At 39.4% G+C, this 18,694-nt stretch overlaps 1 protein-coding gene across 3 annotated transcripts; it reads right to left on the reverse strand.

The window, feature by feature from the left end:
* Nucleotides 1-301: 301 nt before the first annotated feature.
* Nucleotides 302-14,115, reverse strand: LOC135221931 (14-3-3 protein zeta). 3 transcript variants are annotated; one of them, XM_064259955.1, is made up of 7 exons: nucleotides 13,970-14,115; nucleotides 6,080-6,180; nucleotides 5,464-5,621; nucleotides 5,307-5,345; nucleotides 4,055-4,178; nucleotides 3,028-3,191; nucleotides 302-2,453 (listed from the first exon to the last, which is right to left on the reverse strand). In XM_064259955.1, exons 2-7 carry the CDS (start codon nucleotides 6,177-6,179, stop codon nucleotides 2,295-2,297), a joined length of 744 nt encoding a protein of 247 aa, XP_064116025.1. In that variant the 5' UTR covers nucleotide 6,180; nucleotides 13,970-14,115; the 3' UTR covers nucleotides 302-2,294. The 3 variants fall into 3 exon arrangements, with proteins under 3 accessions (XP_064116025.1, XP_064116024.1, XP_064116027.1); XM_064259954.1 differs by lacking the exon at nucleotides 3,028-3,191 and adding an exon at nucleotides 3,307-3,470; XM_064259957.1 differs by lacking the exons at nucleotides 3,028-3,191; nucleotides 13,970-14,115 and adding exons at nucleotides 3,307-3,470; nucleotides 13,505-13,525.
* Nucleotides 14,116-18,694: the final 4,579 nt, after the last annotated feature.

Here is an 18,694-nt window from a genome sequence, read left to right on the forward strand (position 1 = left end):
GTAATTAGTAATGTAATAGGGTTTGACATTCTCTGAATTTCATTGGAAATATAACACCTCCCAACCACAAGTTACTAACCTACCAAAATTGTAGGTAATTGCACATCTCTATCCCACACCTTGTAATTTGGCAATATGGTGTACTGATTTTTAAAAACTGAATATAATATTAGAGGTATAGGATTTGGACATTATACATATCCGAGGTACATGATTTGGATATTATACATCACTGAATACATGACTCAACCCACGTGCAGATGAGTCGCACCCAATCCAAGGAAAGAAGTAAAACACAATATATATATGAAACGTTTATTACGTTGATTTAGGAAAGCAATTTTGACAACGGGGCAAGAATTTTTCAAAGTTAAATTTGGAAAGACCTAAACTACCACCAAAACATTTTAATGCTTTCTTAAACATCTCATTTGGCAGTCGATCTGATGCGCCGGCCACTTGCTAATATAATATATATTTATATATCTTTTAATTATTACCAATACGTAATTACGGGGAGGATCTTGACAATGCAGATTAAAAATAAAATGTTCTAATAAAATTTCCTTGACGTTCATGTTAAATAGTATAACCTGGGGGTGGGCAGATTTTTCACGAGCCCAATGAATAATGGAGGAACTGATGGGCAGATTGACTTGCTTGCCCCCCGTTCCTCTTGGAATGCCCCCGAGTGTGCTTGGCCTATTACAATCATCGTGAATAAGTACAAACCCAGAGAAAAACAAAGCTCCTCAGTTCACATGTTCTTCATTAAACAAAAACCAAAAAAAAAGCACATTGAGAACTCCCGGCGTCAGGAGAGCTTGAAAGGGAATATTTACACTGATGATTATACAGTTAAGCGAAATGATCAAAATGAATCTGATTGGATATGATGAGTGACATGTACATTTTGCTCCCGTGCTAAAGTGGCATCACAACTATCCTGATCAAAACTTTAGGATGGTAATCAACCAATGAAATTCTGCCCTTCTGATGGTGACATGAAATTGCTTCCCGAGCCTATTAACTTATAAGCTCCCCTTGACGCCGAACATCCTCAAGAGCGACGCAAATAATTTTCAGTACATAAAAAATTAATAAAATAAAATTATAATCAACTTCCATTCACATACTCCATGCTTATTACATCCAACAAAGTCAATTACTGCTTCTACCGCATTTAAGTTTATTTATTGATCTTGTAGACACCAACTGGCCACGACAAAACAGAAATCAGCTCAATTTCGAAGGGGGTCACATCTAAGAAACCAATAATACAGTATTAATCTTAAATGTACAGTGCTCATGGGCTGTAACATTCGAGTGAATTTCTCCCTGGCCATCTTTAAAGCTCAATAATGACTTTAGTGAACGTAATTTAGACCCTCAAGAAGCCAGGTATTCTATAACAATTACACTTATTACAATTTACCTTTTGCTACAACCACATGAATGCACTGACGAATGAATACAGAACAGTCTCATACTTGTTGGTTTGTCCTCTGACTGTCGTTACGCAATGTTACATACAAAGAGGCGGGACCGAGGGAGCCCGACCCCATTGGGAAGTACAAAATGCTAAGTGGTTCATATTTAGCAATGTAAGTAATGCAGTCTGGCTGACCGGCCCCGGGAAGAGCAGCGGCCAGCCGACCCAAGCGTTGTTTTCACACTATCAAAAATGATTTAATTGTCTCTCCACGTTGGCCCAGAGAGCTCTAAACAAGAAAATAGGTCCCACTGTCTTTCAATCACTTCACAGTCTCTCTCTCGCAATTGCTTTCTTTCTCTATCTAGGATGGCAAAAAGTGAAGAGCTGTGACACGCACATCACGCTTTAAACTGTAGTCTCTGCACACGATTGTTATTACAACAGCTGGGGGAACGTGCTCCTCCACGGTGAGTCACAAACGCACTGGGAGAATTTTTCTTTTTTTAATCAAACTATGAAGACAAAATAAGACCCCTCAGGCATTTTCAATTAAGGGGGGTCTGTTAGTACAGCCAGCAAAGGCCGAGAGGAAAAGAAGGCTGTGGCCGTCGAAAGGGATGGTGATGGTTGATCGACGAGGCCCTTCTATGGGTGAGTATCGAGAGCTGGTGAGCGTAGTGTCAGAGGAGCGTGCCGCCCAACCGCCGTAGGGCAGTACTCCGACTACAATGTTCAGCGACATAGGTGGTGTCTAGAGGGAGGAGCTGTGAGGAATGATCGACCCTTAGGCGGCAGCATCAGCACTTGTAGGTACGAGTGAAGAGGGTCGAGTAGAGCCTGCTATTAGGGGTTGCGTTCATCAGTTTTGATCGCCGCCATCATTAGCCTCGTCCCCTTCGCCCTGTGTATCACTCGTCCACAGCGTTAGGTTGTCTCGCAATAGCTGCATTATGAGCGTAGAGTCCTTGTAGGAGTCTTCATTCAACGTATCTAGTTCCGCTATTGCGTCATCAAACGCCTGAAAAGACATTAGTTTTCTTTTAATGAAAACAATTTTCCTACTCATGTACATTATACAATATATAACAATGTTATTCAACTACATTAAACTTCAACATGCTTAAAACTTTCATTCAGGTAAGAACAAGGAGAGCAATTGTCCTGGCCTGCTCCCATTTACAGATTGTCATCTAAGCCAGCAGAAACCAAATAGTAAACACACTGCACAAGCACGAACTTGCAACTTGAAAAATTTGGCAGTCTTTAACTCCAGATGCTAATAAGGTTTAAATGATTACGCAATATGGAATAGGTTTTGCAACCTTAAAGGGATTAGCTATGTTACAAATTCACGTAAATATGATCTAAAACACTGGCAATGGCTAATACTAAGTTAGTTTACAATAAAACCAACCACGAACTTCACTAGTCCATCAAAATGTTACAAGGTTTCAAAACACGCAATCAACACCGCGGTAGTTGCCAGGATTAAGTAGTATATGGAAATGGAACGGGTGTGGTTAATAGATGAGGGATTGCCACTGTATGGTCAAACTCGTCAAGCTTCATTTCAACCGTTAGCCGCCAGTTACCTGCTTGGCTAAGTGACACGCTCTGTCTGGGGAGTTGAGAATCTCGTAGTAGAACACTGAGAAGTTCAAAGCCAAACCCAACCTTATGGGGTGTGTTGGCTGCATCTTGGACTTAGCGATGTCGAAGGCTTCTTGGTACGACTTCTGAGAGTCGTCCACCACGACTTAAATGAGTGATACGTTAATATACAGAAAATCTAATAGAATTTAAATATACTGTAAAAAGATTGCTCTCCTGCCGTCATCACCCTGAAAATAAGAACGCAAATGATATGATACCTGTTTAGCTAATTGGCAGGCCTTGTCAGGTGAATTGAGGATCTCATAGAAGAATACGGAGAAGTTTAGCGCCAGACCCAATCGAATTGGATGAGTAGGCTGCATTTCAGCCTTGGCAATATCGAATGCTTCTTGATATGACTTCTGGGAGTCATCAACAACACCTGCATGTACAAGTTGAGAGGGGAAAATAATGGCAATTAAAGTACTGTGCAGTCCACCTAACAGATACAACAGCTGCAGGAACACACCATCATTCACTGTTTCACCTTACTTTCACTGTTTAATATTACCTAACCTTTTACTTCTTTCCATAATAAATCTACTGATGTGCCTCAATGCCTAACACTACTTGATATACATATATAAAAAAGTTCCTTTCACTATCATTTTCCTCTAAGTTCAACTATTAAACCTGTCCATCTAAGTCTTCAAATCACCTTAGTGATCCCACCCAAGTCCAATTAATGTTTGTGGTAGTAAGTCGAGCCATCTACAAGATATACCCTTTATATTTCATGATTTCTTCTCAAGGGTATAATTCATGATTTCTTCTCAATCTTGTCTAGATCTGCACACTTATATATCACTAAAACTACATCACTCATTCCTTGATGGTCAACCAAAATCATTTAACTTTCTCCAACTCAAGAGTAGTTCAAAGGCATATTCAGATATTCCCCAACTATGTCAAGAGATTAATTTTACACAAAAAAAGTGCTTGAACACACAGAGTGAATGAACTCACCCGCTCGTGCATCTCCTGTAGCTACTTCAGCCAGGTACCTATAATAATCACCCTTCATCTTCAAGTAAAATACCTTAGATTCAGGGTTAGAGGCCTTGGGGATGAGGAACTTGTCAAGTAGACCCTGAAATGAATAATACAACTGTGCTGCAGGTTATTATTGGAATGTACTGTAGGGTGTTTAGGGCAAAGGCCAAGCACTAGGACCTATAAGGTCATTCAGCGCCGAAATGGAAATTTTGAGTAGGTATGAAAAGTGTACCAGGAGGAAAACCTCGCTGTTGCACTTTCAAATAATCGTCACGAGAAGGTGGATAGCAAGATGGAAAAGATATGGAGGTACAGTAAAAGGTATAAAAGGGGTTGCAGCTGGGGATGAAGACACTCTTCTGCCAAAAACATTAGTAATTCCTACAGTGCACCCTGTGATGTGCACTGAGTGCACTGACAGCAATAACCCACCTTGGGGTGCAGGTTATTACTCAATAAGGGGGAAAATAACTTCAAAACTACTGTTTGCCTTCCAAGTACGTATGCTACATCCTAAAAAAATGAATATCTAGTCCTAACAAACAAGTTTCTTCAACCTTGTAGTTCACTCAAATTTAACCTTCAGCACATTTAAAGATTACACCCTTAAGTTCAACTTATTGCTGCTTTTGTGAAAAATTATGAGAGAGAGAGAGAGAGAGAGAGAGAGAGAGAGAGAGAGAGAGAGAGAGAGAGAGAGAGAGAGAGAGAGAGAGGGAGAGAAGAGACGAGGAAGAGAAGAGAAGAAGAGAGAGAAGAGGAGAGATAGGAGATACGAGAGAGAGCCAGTAGAGAGAGACGAGAGAGAAGAGAGAGAGGAGAGAGAGGAGAGAGAGAGAGAGAGAGAGAGAGAGAGAGAGAGAGAGAGAGAGACTGGTAAGCCCAGTTATGGAATTGATTTAAGGCATCAATATTTAGCTACAGCTGTAAGCCACATGAAAACAGTCTAACGTGACAAAACCTCTAAATCTCACTATTTTGCTAATTTTTAACTACTTCCATTACATTCGCGACCACAGATGTGCTAAAACTTGCATAATAATAAAGCAGCAATTACACAATTTGATCATGGGGATTCCCTGTAATAGGATCTAAATAAACAGAGCACTTTGATCAGCTTCTCAGGCCACAGACCCCACACAAAAAATATAATGGCACTTAACCCAAGCATCCAAACGTAACTACTTTTGCACTTGACATTTAAAAATACACGTGTACTCACCAAAACATCCTGGCAAATTTCTCTTAACTCTGTTTCGACCTGGAATGAGAGAGAAAGAGAGAGAGAGAATTAAGTTTTGGAGGGATGAAATATTTAAAATTGCTAAGACACGAATATTCAGTTAAAAGCTTAGAACTATGTCATACTGATACAGTACCTTTTCTCTGTATTCTTTTGCCATTTGTTGCTTCCTCTCTGACCCTTCTGTTTTCTGTTCTATTGATGATATGACTCGCCACGAACTTCTTCGGGCACCTACAACATTTTTGTAGGCAACTGACAGAAGGTTTCGTTCTTCGTTTGATAATTCGACCCCTGGAATTTGAAAGATTATTTACATCCAAAGTAATTGCACCCTACCCCTTCTTTTTTAATGCATCAAATATTTATGTTCCGGACTCCTGCCCTATGCAAAACAATTGCTTGGTTTTGCTATATACTAGACCTCCCAATCCACTAAAATTTTCTTCAATGAACAATAACCACCTTTGGGAATAACCTTACTGAAAGGAATTAATTATCAACTTCTTTGACAGCAACAATAAAATTCTTCTCCATGGTCATATTGAAGATGACAAGTCACCACTGACCAATGAAGCACCGATTTTCAGCAAGATCACAAAAATTTCAGGTACCTTGACAAAATTGCTAACAACTATAGGGAACTGACAAATTTATGCTACTTATGCATTAGGGGGAATATGTTGGCAAATATTTTTGCAAAAAACATTTAAGCATTTATAACATGACTAAATTTTAATCAGATTACTTACCAGTTTCTGTAACCTGTTTCATGGCTGCAGCCATATCATCATACCTTTCGGCTTGTTCTGCGAGTTTTGCCCGCTGTACTTGTTCCTCCTTGTCTGCCATTCTGTATAAGAAAAGAATTTTTTTTCTATAATTTTCATACTCATTGCTTTCTTTAGTCAGGTTGTAACTAAACCAAGCAGTCAGGTTGTAACTAAACCATACTCATTGCTTTAATGAAATTCAGGTTGTAACTAAACCAATCTGTAATTATGAAAACATTGACAGAACTGACTACCTAGTGCAGAGATGGTAAACTGATCAACCACAAAGCAAATATATCTCATATAGTTCTATGGACCTAAATTAAATACCAACATACATGAAGCAGGCATCTCTCTCTCTCACTCACTCTCACACGAACCTTATTTCAAAATACACTATCTTGCTTATGTACCTTCACTTGAATTACAAATCGCAGTAGTAATAAGTCTTAAAATAGAGGCTGCCAAGTAATGTACTAAAGAAATCTTCCTAAAATCAAGAGAATAAATACCAGTAGTACACATCAGTGCGCAAAAATTAGATTGTTGCTCTAAGCAATGAATCTATGATGTCCACAGACAGGAAGCTATAAAGAAATTTCAGCAATAATACACTTCAAGTACTTAACCAAACCTTTAATATCAAACATTACTGAGTGTGCCGATATTTTTCATTCAGCAACAGTACATCCAACCCCGCTATAACTGGTTTCTCAATTCTAGTCAGTTAACCTAACTGCCAAATACATTCAAATTGTAAATTTTCCACCATTAAAAAATGATCCCAATTATGCACAATGCCACTTTATTCCAGAAAAAAAAAAAACTTTTGTCCTTGATAATAAGACGACAGCCTTTGCTTGGCATCCCTACCCTATACGAGAGTTTCCCTGTGATAACATCAGTCATGGCTGCAGTTATATAAAGCGGAAAATTTGGCTGCCAACACTGACATCAGACTTAAAATACTAATGCAGAAATTCCTTTAAACTCTCAACTTGATCTGTTATTCTGCTAAATTCCTTATAATACTTAGCAGTATTTGTCAAATTTCCACGTCTGCTTCTTCGGAACATTGAAAGTGTCTTCAAGTTCACATTTGACGAAATAGGACATCTACATGGGGCAGAGAGAAAGAGAGAGAGAGAGAGAGATAATTTACGTGGCTAGGAACCAATTGGTTACTTAGCAACGGGACCTACAGCTTATTGTGGGATAGGAATCACATCGAGAAATAAAATTCTATTACCAGAAATGAACACTTCTGAATTCACTTTGGCAGAGAGGAGAATCTAACCCGGACCCTGAGATCGGTAGTCGAGCGTGTAACCGACTCGTCCACTGACAAACTAGTCAGAGAGAGAGAGAGAGAGAGAGAGAGAGAGAGAGAGAGAGAGAGAGAGAGAGAGAGAGATACTTCTCCCACATTGGTAACTGGACAATTAACATCATTTAGCTCTGGTCAGTTAGTTCTCAAATCCCATGGTATCCATTTAGATATTACTTTCTTTGCCCTAATGAATGACATACCTTCACATTCAACAGGTCACACATCACTAAGTGTTCTGTGCCTCAACTTAGGAAACTAGTATAATATTAGAGGGTACTGCCACACTGCTAGTCCGTGGGTTATCGCTAATATTTTTAAAAACGCATCAAAACATGAGCACAGCATTCTAGTTGTTCACAATCATAAAAAAGTGTCAGTATGCTGGAAGTGTTGCATCAGGCTATATAGCCAATAGGGGCACTCCAGCCATTCAGTGCTAAGACAGTCAGCTGGAAGGAAGGAAGCAAGCAAACCAAGAAACGCAAGATAGTAGGTAGATAAAAATTGATAAATTTTAGGTGCATCAAAGAGGGGCAATGGGAGGGGAGGGGGGGTGGGTGGGGGGGCACTTTTTTCTCTCTTCTAAACTAATATATTTTTAAGATATACTACTAGTTACTGCAACAAATTTCTGCTCAATATACCTGCATTTTTTTTGCATATTGCTGGTACTATACATTCTTTAGCCACCTCAGTTATAGACCACAACTACATTCCTCTTCATACAAGAGTATATATTCTTACACAGCACAACTCGCCTAGAGCCATTATCATAATACTCATGGGGCCAGAACCTAACCAAATGGTCATCTATACTGCCTAAAGAACCAATGAAAAGAGCAATAAAATGAAAAAAAAAAAAAAAAAAAAAAAAAAAATTGTTCAGTCATACATTACAATCCTAATTGGCTAACACAGGCAAGTTTCCAAGCAACAGCTGCAATGTTGCCAAGGTGTGCATTTGGCACACATGCTCATCAATGTTCCTTTCCAAATCATTCCACTAAAACTTCCCATCAAGGCATCAAGCGGTCTTGTGAATAATATACCCATACAATGATCTGGTTAAACCCACAATAATAACATAAAAAAAAAAAAAGAAATTAAGAAAGAAAGAGAGACTTATCTTACAGACCTTACAGTTCGTTCGGGTTGCCCCAGGTCCCAGAGAGAGAGGAAGAGAGAAGAGAGGAGAGAGAGAGAGAGAGAGAGAGAGAGAGAGAAGAGAGAGAGAAAGCAGGAGAAGAGAGAGGAGAGCAAAGAAGAGAAGAGAAGAGAGGGAAAGAGGAGAGAAAGGAGAGAAAGAGAGAGAAAGAAAGGAGAGAGAGAGAGAAGAAAGAGAGAAGAGAAAGAGAGAGAGAGAGAGAGAGAGAGAGAAAAGAGAGAGAGAAGAGAGAGAGAGAGAGAGAGAGAGAGAGAGAGAGAGGAGAAAGAAGGAGAAGAGAGAGAGAGAAAGAAGGAGAAGAGAGAGAGAGAAAGGAAAGAGAGAGAAGAGAGACAGAGAGAGAGGAGAGAAAAAGCAGAGAGACGAAGAGAAGAAAGGAGAAAGGAGAGAGAAGAGAAGAGAAGAGGAGAGGAGAAGAGGAAGGAGGAGAGGAGAGAGGAGAGAGAGGAGGAGAAGAGGAGAAAGAGAGAGAAAGAGGAGAGAGAGAAGAAAAGAAGGAGAGAGAGAGAGAGAGAGAGGAGAGAGAGAGAGAGAGAGAGAGAAGAGAGAGAGAGAGGAGAGAGGAGAGAGAGAGAGAGAACGAGAAAGAGGAGGAGGAGAGAGGGAGAGAGAGAGAGAAGAGAGAGGAGAGAGAGAGAGAAGAGAGAAGAAGATGAGAGAGAGAAGAGAAAGAGAGAGGAGGCGAGAGAGGAAGAGAGAGAGAGGAGGAAAAAAGAGATAGAGAAGAAGGAAGGAAGAGAGAGGAGAGAGGAAAGAGAGGAAGAGGAGGAGAAGAGGAGAGAAAAGAGAGGAGAGAAGAGAGAGAAAAGAGAGGAGAGAAGAGAGAGAGAGAAGAGAGAGAAAAGAGAGGAGAGAAGAGAGAGAGAGAAGAGAGAAAAGAGAGAGAGAGAATAGAAAAGAGAGAGAGAGAGACGAGGAGAGAAGAAGAGAAAAAAAGATGGGGAGAAAGAGGAGAGAGAAAGAGGAGAGAGGAGAGAGAAGAGAGAGAAAGGAGAGACAAGAGAGAGGAGAAAAGAGAAGAGAGGAGAGACAAGAGAGAAGAGAAGAGAAGAGAGAGAAAGGAGACAAGAGAGAGGAGAAAAGAGAAGAGAGGAGAGACAAGAGAGAGAGAGAGAGAGAGAGAGAGAGAGAGAGAGAGAGAGAGAGAGAGAGAGAGAGAATGTTTGGTGCATTTGGTTACAGTACAAAAACTTATACATGCTCATGTATGCTAATTAAAATGTTGCTTTATCCCCCTCCCACAAAACCCCACAATTTTCAGAAGTGCTTATTTGCCTAAGAATTTGAGCTCTTAACAGAACATTAACACTAACAATATCCTATTTCCAAGTTATTTCTTTTTTTGGGTGTGTTTGTAAGATATGCACTGAAACCATAAATGGTACCAACAACACTAAAAATATGAATAACTGTGTTGTTTAGACTCAATGCATTAACAACTAGGAAGGTACCTATACCTTATCGAGATCCAGCAGAAGTGATCTGACAAGTGCTGAACTAAAGGCTTCAACTATACAAATAAAAACTCAATAGTATAATTTGATAAATACTTCCATAGCATGCATTGTGACTAAGCCAAAGGCAATTGACCATGCTCAGCCTCTAAATGAGAACAAGCTACAATAACCAGAAAATGGTGTTCAAGAAATTACCAAAATACTGGAGAAGGCAAGCATTTAATCTAGAACATTCTCTATGCAAGGTTGGTCAAGGGATGTAATGAATGACCAAAGCTTTCATTTGTTACTACAACCATTTAGAGTAAAATAGGACGTGGGCTAGAATGATGGTAATGTCATTATTCATTATGAGGTATTGCCTAAATAAGACAGGCAGAATTAAAATATGCTATTTCCGTATGATGCACATCACATCCATTAAACAGGACCTTCAGCCCAAGGTTTGACTAAGTACCTCAGCATATTTAGTATTCAAAGCCTGAGCAACTGTTCTCACTAGGTGCCACAACATGCAACAATTCGATCTGATTACAGCTACCTTCCTTTCCCATGTTCCAATAAAAAAAAATTCTGAAGGAAGCAATTGAACTAAACTATCAGTATGCTTTTGATGTGCAAATCCACATACGCTACACATGCTGAACCACCACCTCCATTATCTTTAAATTTAGTAACTGCAAGACATTCATCACTTCCATATCAACGTCTGATCCATGGAACATCCAGTTAGCTATACTATTACATTAGGTGTTTTGAAACAGCAATTGAATTTGCACTAATCATTTGAATTTGCACTTGAAGTCTTGTACTCTTATGAACTACCACATTACAGTAATGCATTGTAATCACTAAAAATTTAAATTCATAAGCCAAAATCATAACTATTAAATACTAGCACTGTTCTTTTTATCTAAAACACCTGGGGATATATACACTTCACTAACCATGAAACATCTACTAGCAAAAGATTATGAAAGCCTACTAAAAATACCTAGTCATCTTCATTCTTATAACTTATTTTAAGGGAGTCATCCAATATTTAAAATTTCATCACACATCCTGCTTCCTGACCTATGACTTACCTACCTAACCAAACAGTGACATGCCCTGATTTGGCCAAAGGGCCTAGATCAACCCCAACCCTCAAGTGATGACTTGTCCCAGTCGGCGACTGCAGGAATCAGGTCGTACAAGTAAAGTTTTCTCATTATGCAATTAGAAGTTGAGTGACTGCATATGGTAAGGTCATTTTTTTTTTTTTTACTTTCACATGGGGAGTGGGGTTCCTGGGACACTGCAAAATATAGCACCACAGATAAAGTTGGAAATTCAACAATTTTGCATTGGCTGGGATGAAACCCTAGGCAATGCAACCACTACAGACATAAGGCATGTTAAAAAAAACTCCAATGGAAAATTTTTTAAATGGGACATGAAAATTACTCATCCAAGTCTTTTGACTGTTTTTGACCTGTTTACCAGTTACTGAACACCACTTTTAGTATGGAAAATGAACAGCATCAAGACCATCAATAAGAAGTGCTAGTCACAAAACCACAAGACACTACAGTTATTGAGAGCAACACAGATTACCAAGCCATAGAACTGCAAGACACTAGGAACTGAACAGGAACTATCTCTTTCTACAACCACAATTGAACAGGAACCAAAGATTCCTTTTTTACAAACAAAAAAGGTAATATGAAAGTCTAATAACCAACTTTGACATGTTCATCTAAAGCTAGCTTGTGGGGCTATAGGAGCATAGCCATCCTTACACAACTGTAAAATCTCATAACTAGGCCATGCATCAAAGGAAAATTGCACATTGCCCACCTATCCCCCTCAAAATTAGTTTATGGTTATAACTCACCACTCCTACAATCTATTACATGTGCATCTGCTATAAACATCACATCCTTACCAACCTAAGCCTAGGGCACTTATTATACCAAATCCGTAATGCCTTGAAGCCTAGAAAATTTATACGGAATCTACCCAACCAGTAAAGCCGTCAAGCCATGAGGGGCGAGTGTTGAATGACTAGAAAAGTTCTGCAGATGAAAACCTAACCTTCCCAAGAGCACCATGTCCTGCCCTAACCTCACATAAGGCGTAGTGTCCTGACCTAGTTAGGAGCTTTCAGCCACCCTTCCCCCTACTAAACAGACAACGGACTAACATTCCATTCGGAGATCATCCTGTTAATTTCCCACAGACCATTATACTATAATCTACCAAACCAGTCAAGCCTTTAAGCATTCAAAATTTCAGCAGCAAAAAAATTCAAATGAGTAAATAGCCTACTTTGGCCCCATATGCAGGCGACAGCCCTGAAATCACTGCTAATAATAAACAAGCATTCAAAATGGACCTTGAAATCTATCTCAAAATGGTACTTTAATTCCTAAACTTAATAAATTACACTTTAGCCTAAAGGTAAAGTAGTCGGCCTATAAATATTACTTTGAAATATTGTTCTGGAGGTAAAATGCATAGAAAAACGGCAACTGCCATAGTCTAGCTTGCCGAGGAATAGTTATATAGATCTACCTGGTAGTTGGGTTGCTGAAGACTACCATTATTTATAGGGGAGTTGATTTACTCACTGGGCCTGTACTCAACATGGCAAAATACATTTTACCTACAAATCTTTAGTGGCAGTCTTATTCACGACCGTTCCTTGCAGTCTGTGCGGAGTTATTGCCTAGAATTACCATACCTAGTATCAGCCTACACCTCGAATGTTCAGTTGATCCTAAGCATTGGGGTCTTAAACCCTTTCAAAATAACTCAAAAATTACATTATGTAGCTACCCTGGCTCCGGGTAAAACCGTCTACTCAAAACAGCACATTAGCCTAGACCGAAGAATGGTCGTTCATTAAAGCAAAGCTAAAAATTCTCCCACCAGACTTCATTCCTATCGCATAGTGGTTTGCCTATCAGCTTAAAATTTTTCTTGGCGAATTCTATCGTACCGTAGTTGGCCGATCAGCAGAATTAAGCCTGAAACTACTGGCCTTACCGATATTTTCATAGTTGTGAACCTTAGCTCAAAACATTCCTACACGCACCCCTAAAATTAAAACAAAAAGTAACACCAGCATACATCATTCTGTAATGTTTATCAAGTAAGCCTTGTTTTACTACTAACACATTCTTCGTAGGCCTCCATTAAAAGCTCGACCGTATAACCTGTGGCAGGGCAGTTATCCCCTACGCTCACAAATGAAGAGGTCATGTCACTGGGGTGGAAAAATCCTCCAACCCACGAAAAGCAAGGTAGAACGAGTGAATTTACCTTGACGCTTTGACACCAAGCAAAGTCTAGCGCTGCCAATCACTCACTGGGTGGGAGCTGCTGCTTCTTGCTTGCCTCCGGTTGATTGGGGCTGCCCAGCTTTTACATTAGAACAAAAATAACTTTACCGGCCATATAAAACGTACCTGCGAGTGGTAAAACTGCAATGAAATCAGATCTTTAATAGACCTATCCAGCTTTCTACACGAACAGACTTTTCTAGCGCAGTGGAAGGGCAACAAATATGGGTCGGCTACATGAAATGGCGGGAGCGGACGACCAATGGCGGCCGGAGAGTACGTGCTCACATGGTTTCTTATAATACGGCGCCACGCCCACCAAAATCACCACGAAGCGTTAAAATAACGGTATGCCTCTTGGAAACACCGAAACTACGCTCGCCATGTTATATCAACTTTGAAAAGAGAGGCGACTTGACTTCTACTCCAACACCGGCATTCTGGCAAAACCGGCTGACGACCTAGACACCTCTTATCGAGGCCACACCTACCCGTTAAAAACGGCGAAAAACTGCGTGTATCTGAAATATAACGATCAAAATACATGTCCTGATACTCTACTACACAAAAACGAACAAGAAACTATCTTACCTGTTTTATAAAATAGGAGCTATTTACACAAATATAAAGTATATAATATCCCAGGGTAGTTCGACCCACTCACTACCAAACCCTCTTGAAGACTGGAATCCCTGCGCTCGACGGGGTCTTCATTGGTAGCCCCACGGACTCCTCCCTTCAAATGAGCATCTATTTTATATCGGAATTTCATTGAAAATCATAATCCAGATTAAAGTTACAAAATTTAGTTTATTTTTACTTAAATTTTCATAATGTAATTTTATGTACATTTCTGAAATATGTTATTAGATTTTAAGAGATTTATACTGAAAGGTATGCATCTTCGAGAAAATTCGTATCCAATACTGAAAATAATAAGTAGAATAGTTTTAATGACATTTATTTTTTTATACATCTAATAATAAAACAAAAATTAACATAGAAATAACTACAGCTTATTAAAGAAATTTCTTAAATGGCTTTGCGCATGATCAGTGAGACTGCGGGAAATTCAAATGAATACGTCACCGTACGTGCAGCGAGAAATCAATTTACAATAGCACCGGTAACCAAATTTTTTAGGGCTCAAGATTGCACTATATGTTGTTTCTAATTAATAGATAGATTTATCTTTCACTTTTCCAGAAATTAATTAGATATTCAATCAGAAATTAATTGCACTACGACAAAGTTACGTTACTCTGTCGTTGTCGCCTCATATGAAGAAAAGAAATTAAGAGAAATCAGGATTAATCCTGCAGAGTAATAAAGCCAGCAACCTGACGTACGCAAACATCCAAGTGATAACATTAAACTCCTTTAAATAAGTGAAGGTGCGGGTTAATACAACAGAATTTTATTCACCAACTGTTTTGCATCATTACAAAGTCTTGCATTTTATTCTTTGAGTTCTCTTAGGATCGGTTTACACTAGTACCACTTTTGTTATTGTCCTTAGTAAATCTGAAGTTAATAAAGTGCTGCTTCAGACATCATATACACTGTGCCATTCACCTGTATCTAGGATAAACTCGTGTGCCCCTGGGAAATGAAGGTCCATCTTTTTCAGTATTCCTTCAGCATCATCTGTTAGCGTGTTTTAGGGATTATTCCCATTAATGCACTCTGTTCACCATCCAATCATTATTTGCTCTTTCCACAGGACAAAATCACCTAAAAACACTTGGATTCATTGTCTCACCTATATTGTCGTTCTATCATTTCTACATGACAATTTCTCATTCTTTAGGTTATTATCTCGACAAACATGCAACCCTAATAGTTCATCACAATAAAGTAAACTTTTTAATTCACAGTCAACAGCCAAACATCACTTCCATAAAGGAGAAGTGACTCAAATGTCCTTCTATACATTTTAACCTTGTCATCCATAGACCCCCTAATTTCTTAATATTTTGCTCCCACCTTGCTACCTTCGTTGTTTCACCTCATTCAACTCTCCTCTGTTATATTTACTCCAAAGTAACAATGCAAATGACATGCTTCCATTCTCCCACATTCTGTTCTAACACTCAGTGCTCAATCTTCAAGTTTATCATCATAACTTTAGTCTTGATCACATCCACTTTCAACTTCTTTCTCTAAAGAACACTTTCAAATGTTGTCATTCATCTTTGCAGTGTCTCTTCATTATAAAAAATCTGCAAGCATCAGCTATTCCACACCTATTACCAACCCATTTTCTTAACCATATAACTTAATTCTGACTTTTACTGTCCTTTCTCTGGCTACTTACATCCATCCTTCCATAAAATTATTAAACAGCCAGAGATGACATACTTTTGTCACAGTCCCACTTTCACACCATGTGTGTGTGTGTGTGTGTGTTCCATCATAATTCTGAAACACATTGAGCAATTTCAATCAAACTTGGTATACATATGACTTACTGTCTGGAAAAGAATACTGTAAGGGTAAGACAGCACTGGCACCAAAGGGAGTGTTCTGGGAGGGGGGTAAAATGTAAAAATAACAAAAAATGACAGATATTTGTGTCTAATCCTTACATCTTAAGATTGCTGAAATGAATAGTGACACTCTTGATGTCCTCTAAGACCAAGTTCAGCCTTAGGGAGAAGGTAGGAAGGGAGTGGCATGTACAAATAACTGAAAACGACATATATTAGTGTCTAATCCATAGTTTTTGAGGTCACTGAGATGAATAGTGACACTCCCAATACCCTTAATTCCAAGTTCAGCCCAATAGGAAGACAGGGTGAGAAGCATTGCAAAAACAACCAAACGACATGCAAAAATAACCAAAAATGACAGACACTAGTGTCTAATTTGTAGTTTTTGAGGTTGCCAAGATTAATAGTGACACTCCCGATACCCTTCAAGTCTAAGTTCAGCCTGATAGGAAGGGCGCTGAGGTGTCAGAAAGGGGTAATGTAAAAATAACCAAAAATAACAGATATCAGTGTCTAGTTTTCAAGGTTGCTGAAATGACTAGTGACACCCCCAGTGCCCCTTAAGTCCAAGTCAGCCATCATTAAGAAGGAGGGACGGGAAGGGGGTGACTTGTAAAAATAATAAAAAATGACAGGTATTAGTGTCTAATCCATAGTTTTTGAGGTCACAGATATTAATAGTAACACTCCAAGTTCACCCTGATAGAAATGGGGAGAGAGAGAGAGAGAGAGAGAGAGAGAGAGAGAGAGAGAGAGAGAGAGGAAGTGAGAGAGAGAGATTAGAAGGGTGTTGAGAGAAGAGAGAGAGAGAGGGAGATAGAGATTGAGTGTATGGTTGTCATTCGGAGTTTTCCCGGGCAGCACTGGGTTGGTCAGTTAGTTTACCATAAAAAAACTAGATCCTCACATCCACTTCCTTGTTCTTGTTTTTCAGTCAAAATCCTACCATGAGCATGGTGGCCACCAAAGAATAAAAGAGTGACTACTGCAGCCATAATAGATGCGTGCTCCACTAGATTCCATATTTCTAACAGTGCCTATGGCTGGGGATTAATGGTGGACATGGATGTCTCCAAGTCTATAGTCCTCACATTGAAAGAAAACTGCTAACACTAACCAAACATCAAGCTGCACCTAGTGGTGGCCAAGAGCAGCATAGTACAATCACTGATTGCTTACCTTTTTATTAATGGCCTGATCGTCATTAACCTCCTCAGAAACTATGAGCTGCTGGTGGATGTCACCCACCATTGTCTCGAATACATAGCCTCATGCCAGATGGCCTCACTCGCCCCCAGGCCCCAAACAATTACCCATTTCATCATTATGCCCAGTTCCTCATTGGAAGAGTGGTTTTTGCGCTCGGCTACCAATCCAGTGGTACGAAGTTTGATTCTCGGTTTGGCCAAAATGGAATCAGAGGAATTTATTTCCGGTGATAGAAATTCATTTCTCGATATAATGTTGTTCGGATCCCCCAATAAGCTGTAGGTCCCATTGCTAGGTGACCAATTGGTTCTTAGCCACGTAAAAATATCTGGTCCTTCGGGCCAGCCGAGAGCTGTTGATCAGCTCAGTGGTCTGGTTAAACTAAGATATACTTAACTTTTTTAAACTTCATTACGCCCATAGTCCTGCACCCCCTTCTACAAGAGTTTCCTAACATTTTTTTTAAGCCTGGACTCAGACAAACACACAGGATCCCTACCAAACTCTCCCCTGTCTCCCCAAAGAGAAATTGCTCGTTGTGAGGAAGGCCTGGGAAATGGAAAAAAAAAACAGATCTTTGCCAAAAGGCTTCATGGGGAAGAAAACAGATGGGTCTTTGGGCCCTAGTGAAGAACACAGATGTCTCAATCTCCAAACAGAGCTGCCCACTTTCAAACATGGCACACATCAACTCCACACTCTGTGTGGCGAAAATCTCTTGAAATTCAACCTAATGAAGGTCCCTGTCCACCACGAAGACATTCTGAAAAATGAATATATACAAAACACTGGGAACATTTATGTTCCGAGTCATTTGAGCACCTGCAAATTCGTCATCCTACAGGACAATACTCATCAACTGGCCCCTAACATTCCCATATAGAGACCACCTACCCTAAATGGAAAGAGAAAGCATCCAAATTTTTCCCACGGGCTAGGACTGGGTCTCAACCAACAGACCAATGCCGGCCCACCTGAAAACCGTTGACATACATCCCCTCAACCAATCTAACTCCCTCACCCCCATTGCAAAACTTAACCTGTAGTAATGCATGTCTCATGTTAAAACCAGCTTAGTACCTTATAGCAAAACAATTGTAGCATCTCAAAACTTTCATGTGATATCAAATGTGCAGGTTTGCCACAAAGAGGAGAAAATTAAAAACTAAGTATACAGTACATTCGCGCAATTTTTACACATTTTCAAGGGGGACTGAATGAAATGAGAATTCTTCTACATAAAAGTTTACAGAAGAAAAAGAAAACCATAAACATAAAGAAAATATTTAGAACAAATTTTTCATACCCCAAACAAGTCAAGTTACAAACAATTTCAAACACAATTCGATGAAATTAGCTGCTAAAAATCAGATAATCATCGTGGTCTTCATGAAATTTGTTAATTCACAAATTCCATTTAATATCTAATTCACTATACCTCGGGAATATCTTGCATCCATGAGGAATAATTAATAAGTGATTCATCACCTGTAGGACTGAAACCTTTGCCTAGTTTAGAAATAGTGATGCACAGTGGCTTGTGACCACTGAGCAATCAAGAGAGGAATAAGTTGATACCAACTATGAAGTAGTACATGCAGTGGCGTCATTTCAG

Source organism: Macrobrachium nipponense, chromosome 3 (assembly GCF_015104395.2).
Source record: "Macrobrachium nipponense isolate FS-2020 chromosome 3, ASM1510439v2, whole genome shotgun sequence".
NCBI lineage: Eukaryota > Metazoa > Arthropoda > Malacostraca > Decapoda > Palaemonidae > Macrobrachium > Macrobrachium nipponense.

Coding starts and splice junctions, on each gene's coding strand:
- LOC135221931 (XM_064259955.1), bottom strand. CDS start 6,179: ATGGCAGACAAGGAGGAACAAGTACAGCGGGCAAAACTCGCAGAACAA. Junction 5,346..5,463: donor CAAAAGAATACAGAGAAAAG/GTACTGTATCAG, acceptor CTCTCATTCCAG/GTCGAAACAGAGTTAAGAGA. Junction 3,192..4,054: donor TACAGGAGATGCACGAGCGG/GTGAGTTCATTC, acceptor CACTCATTTAAG/TCGTGGTGGACGACTCTCAG.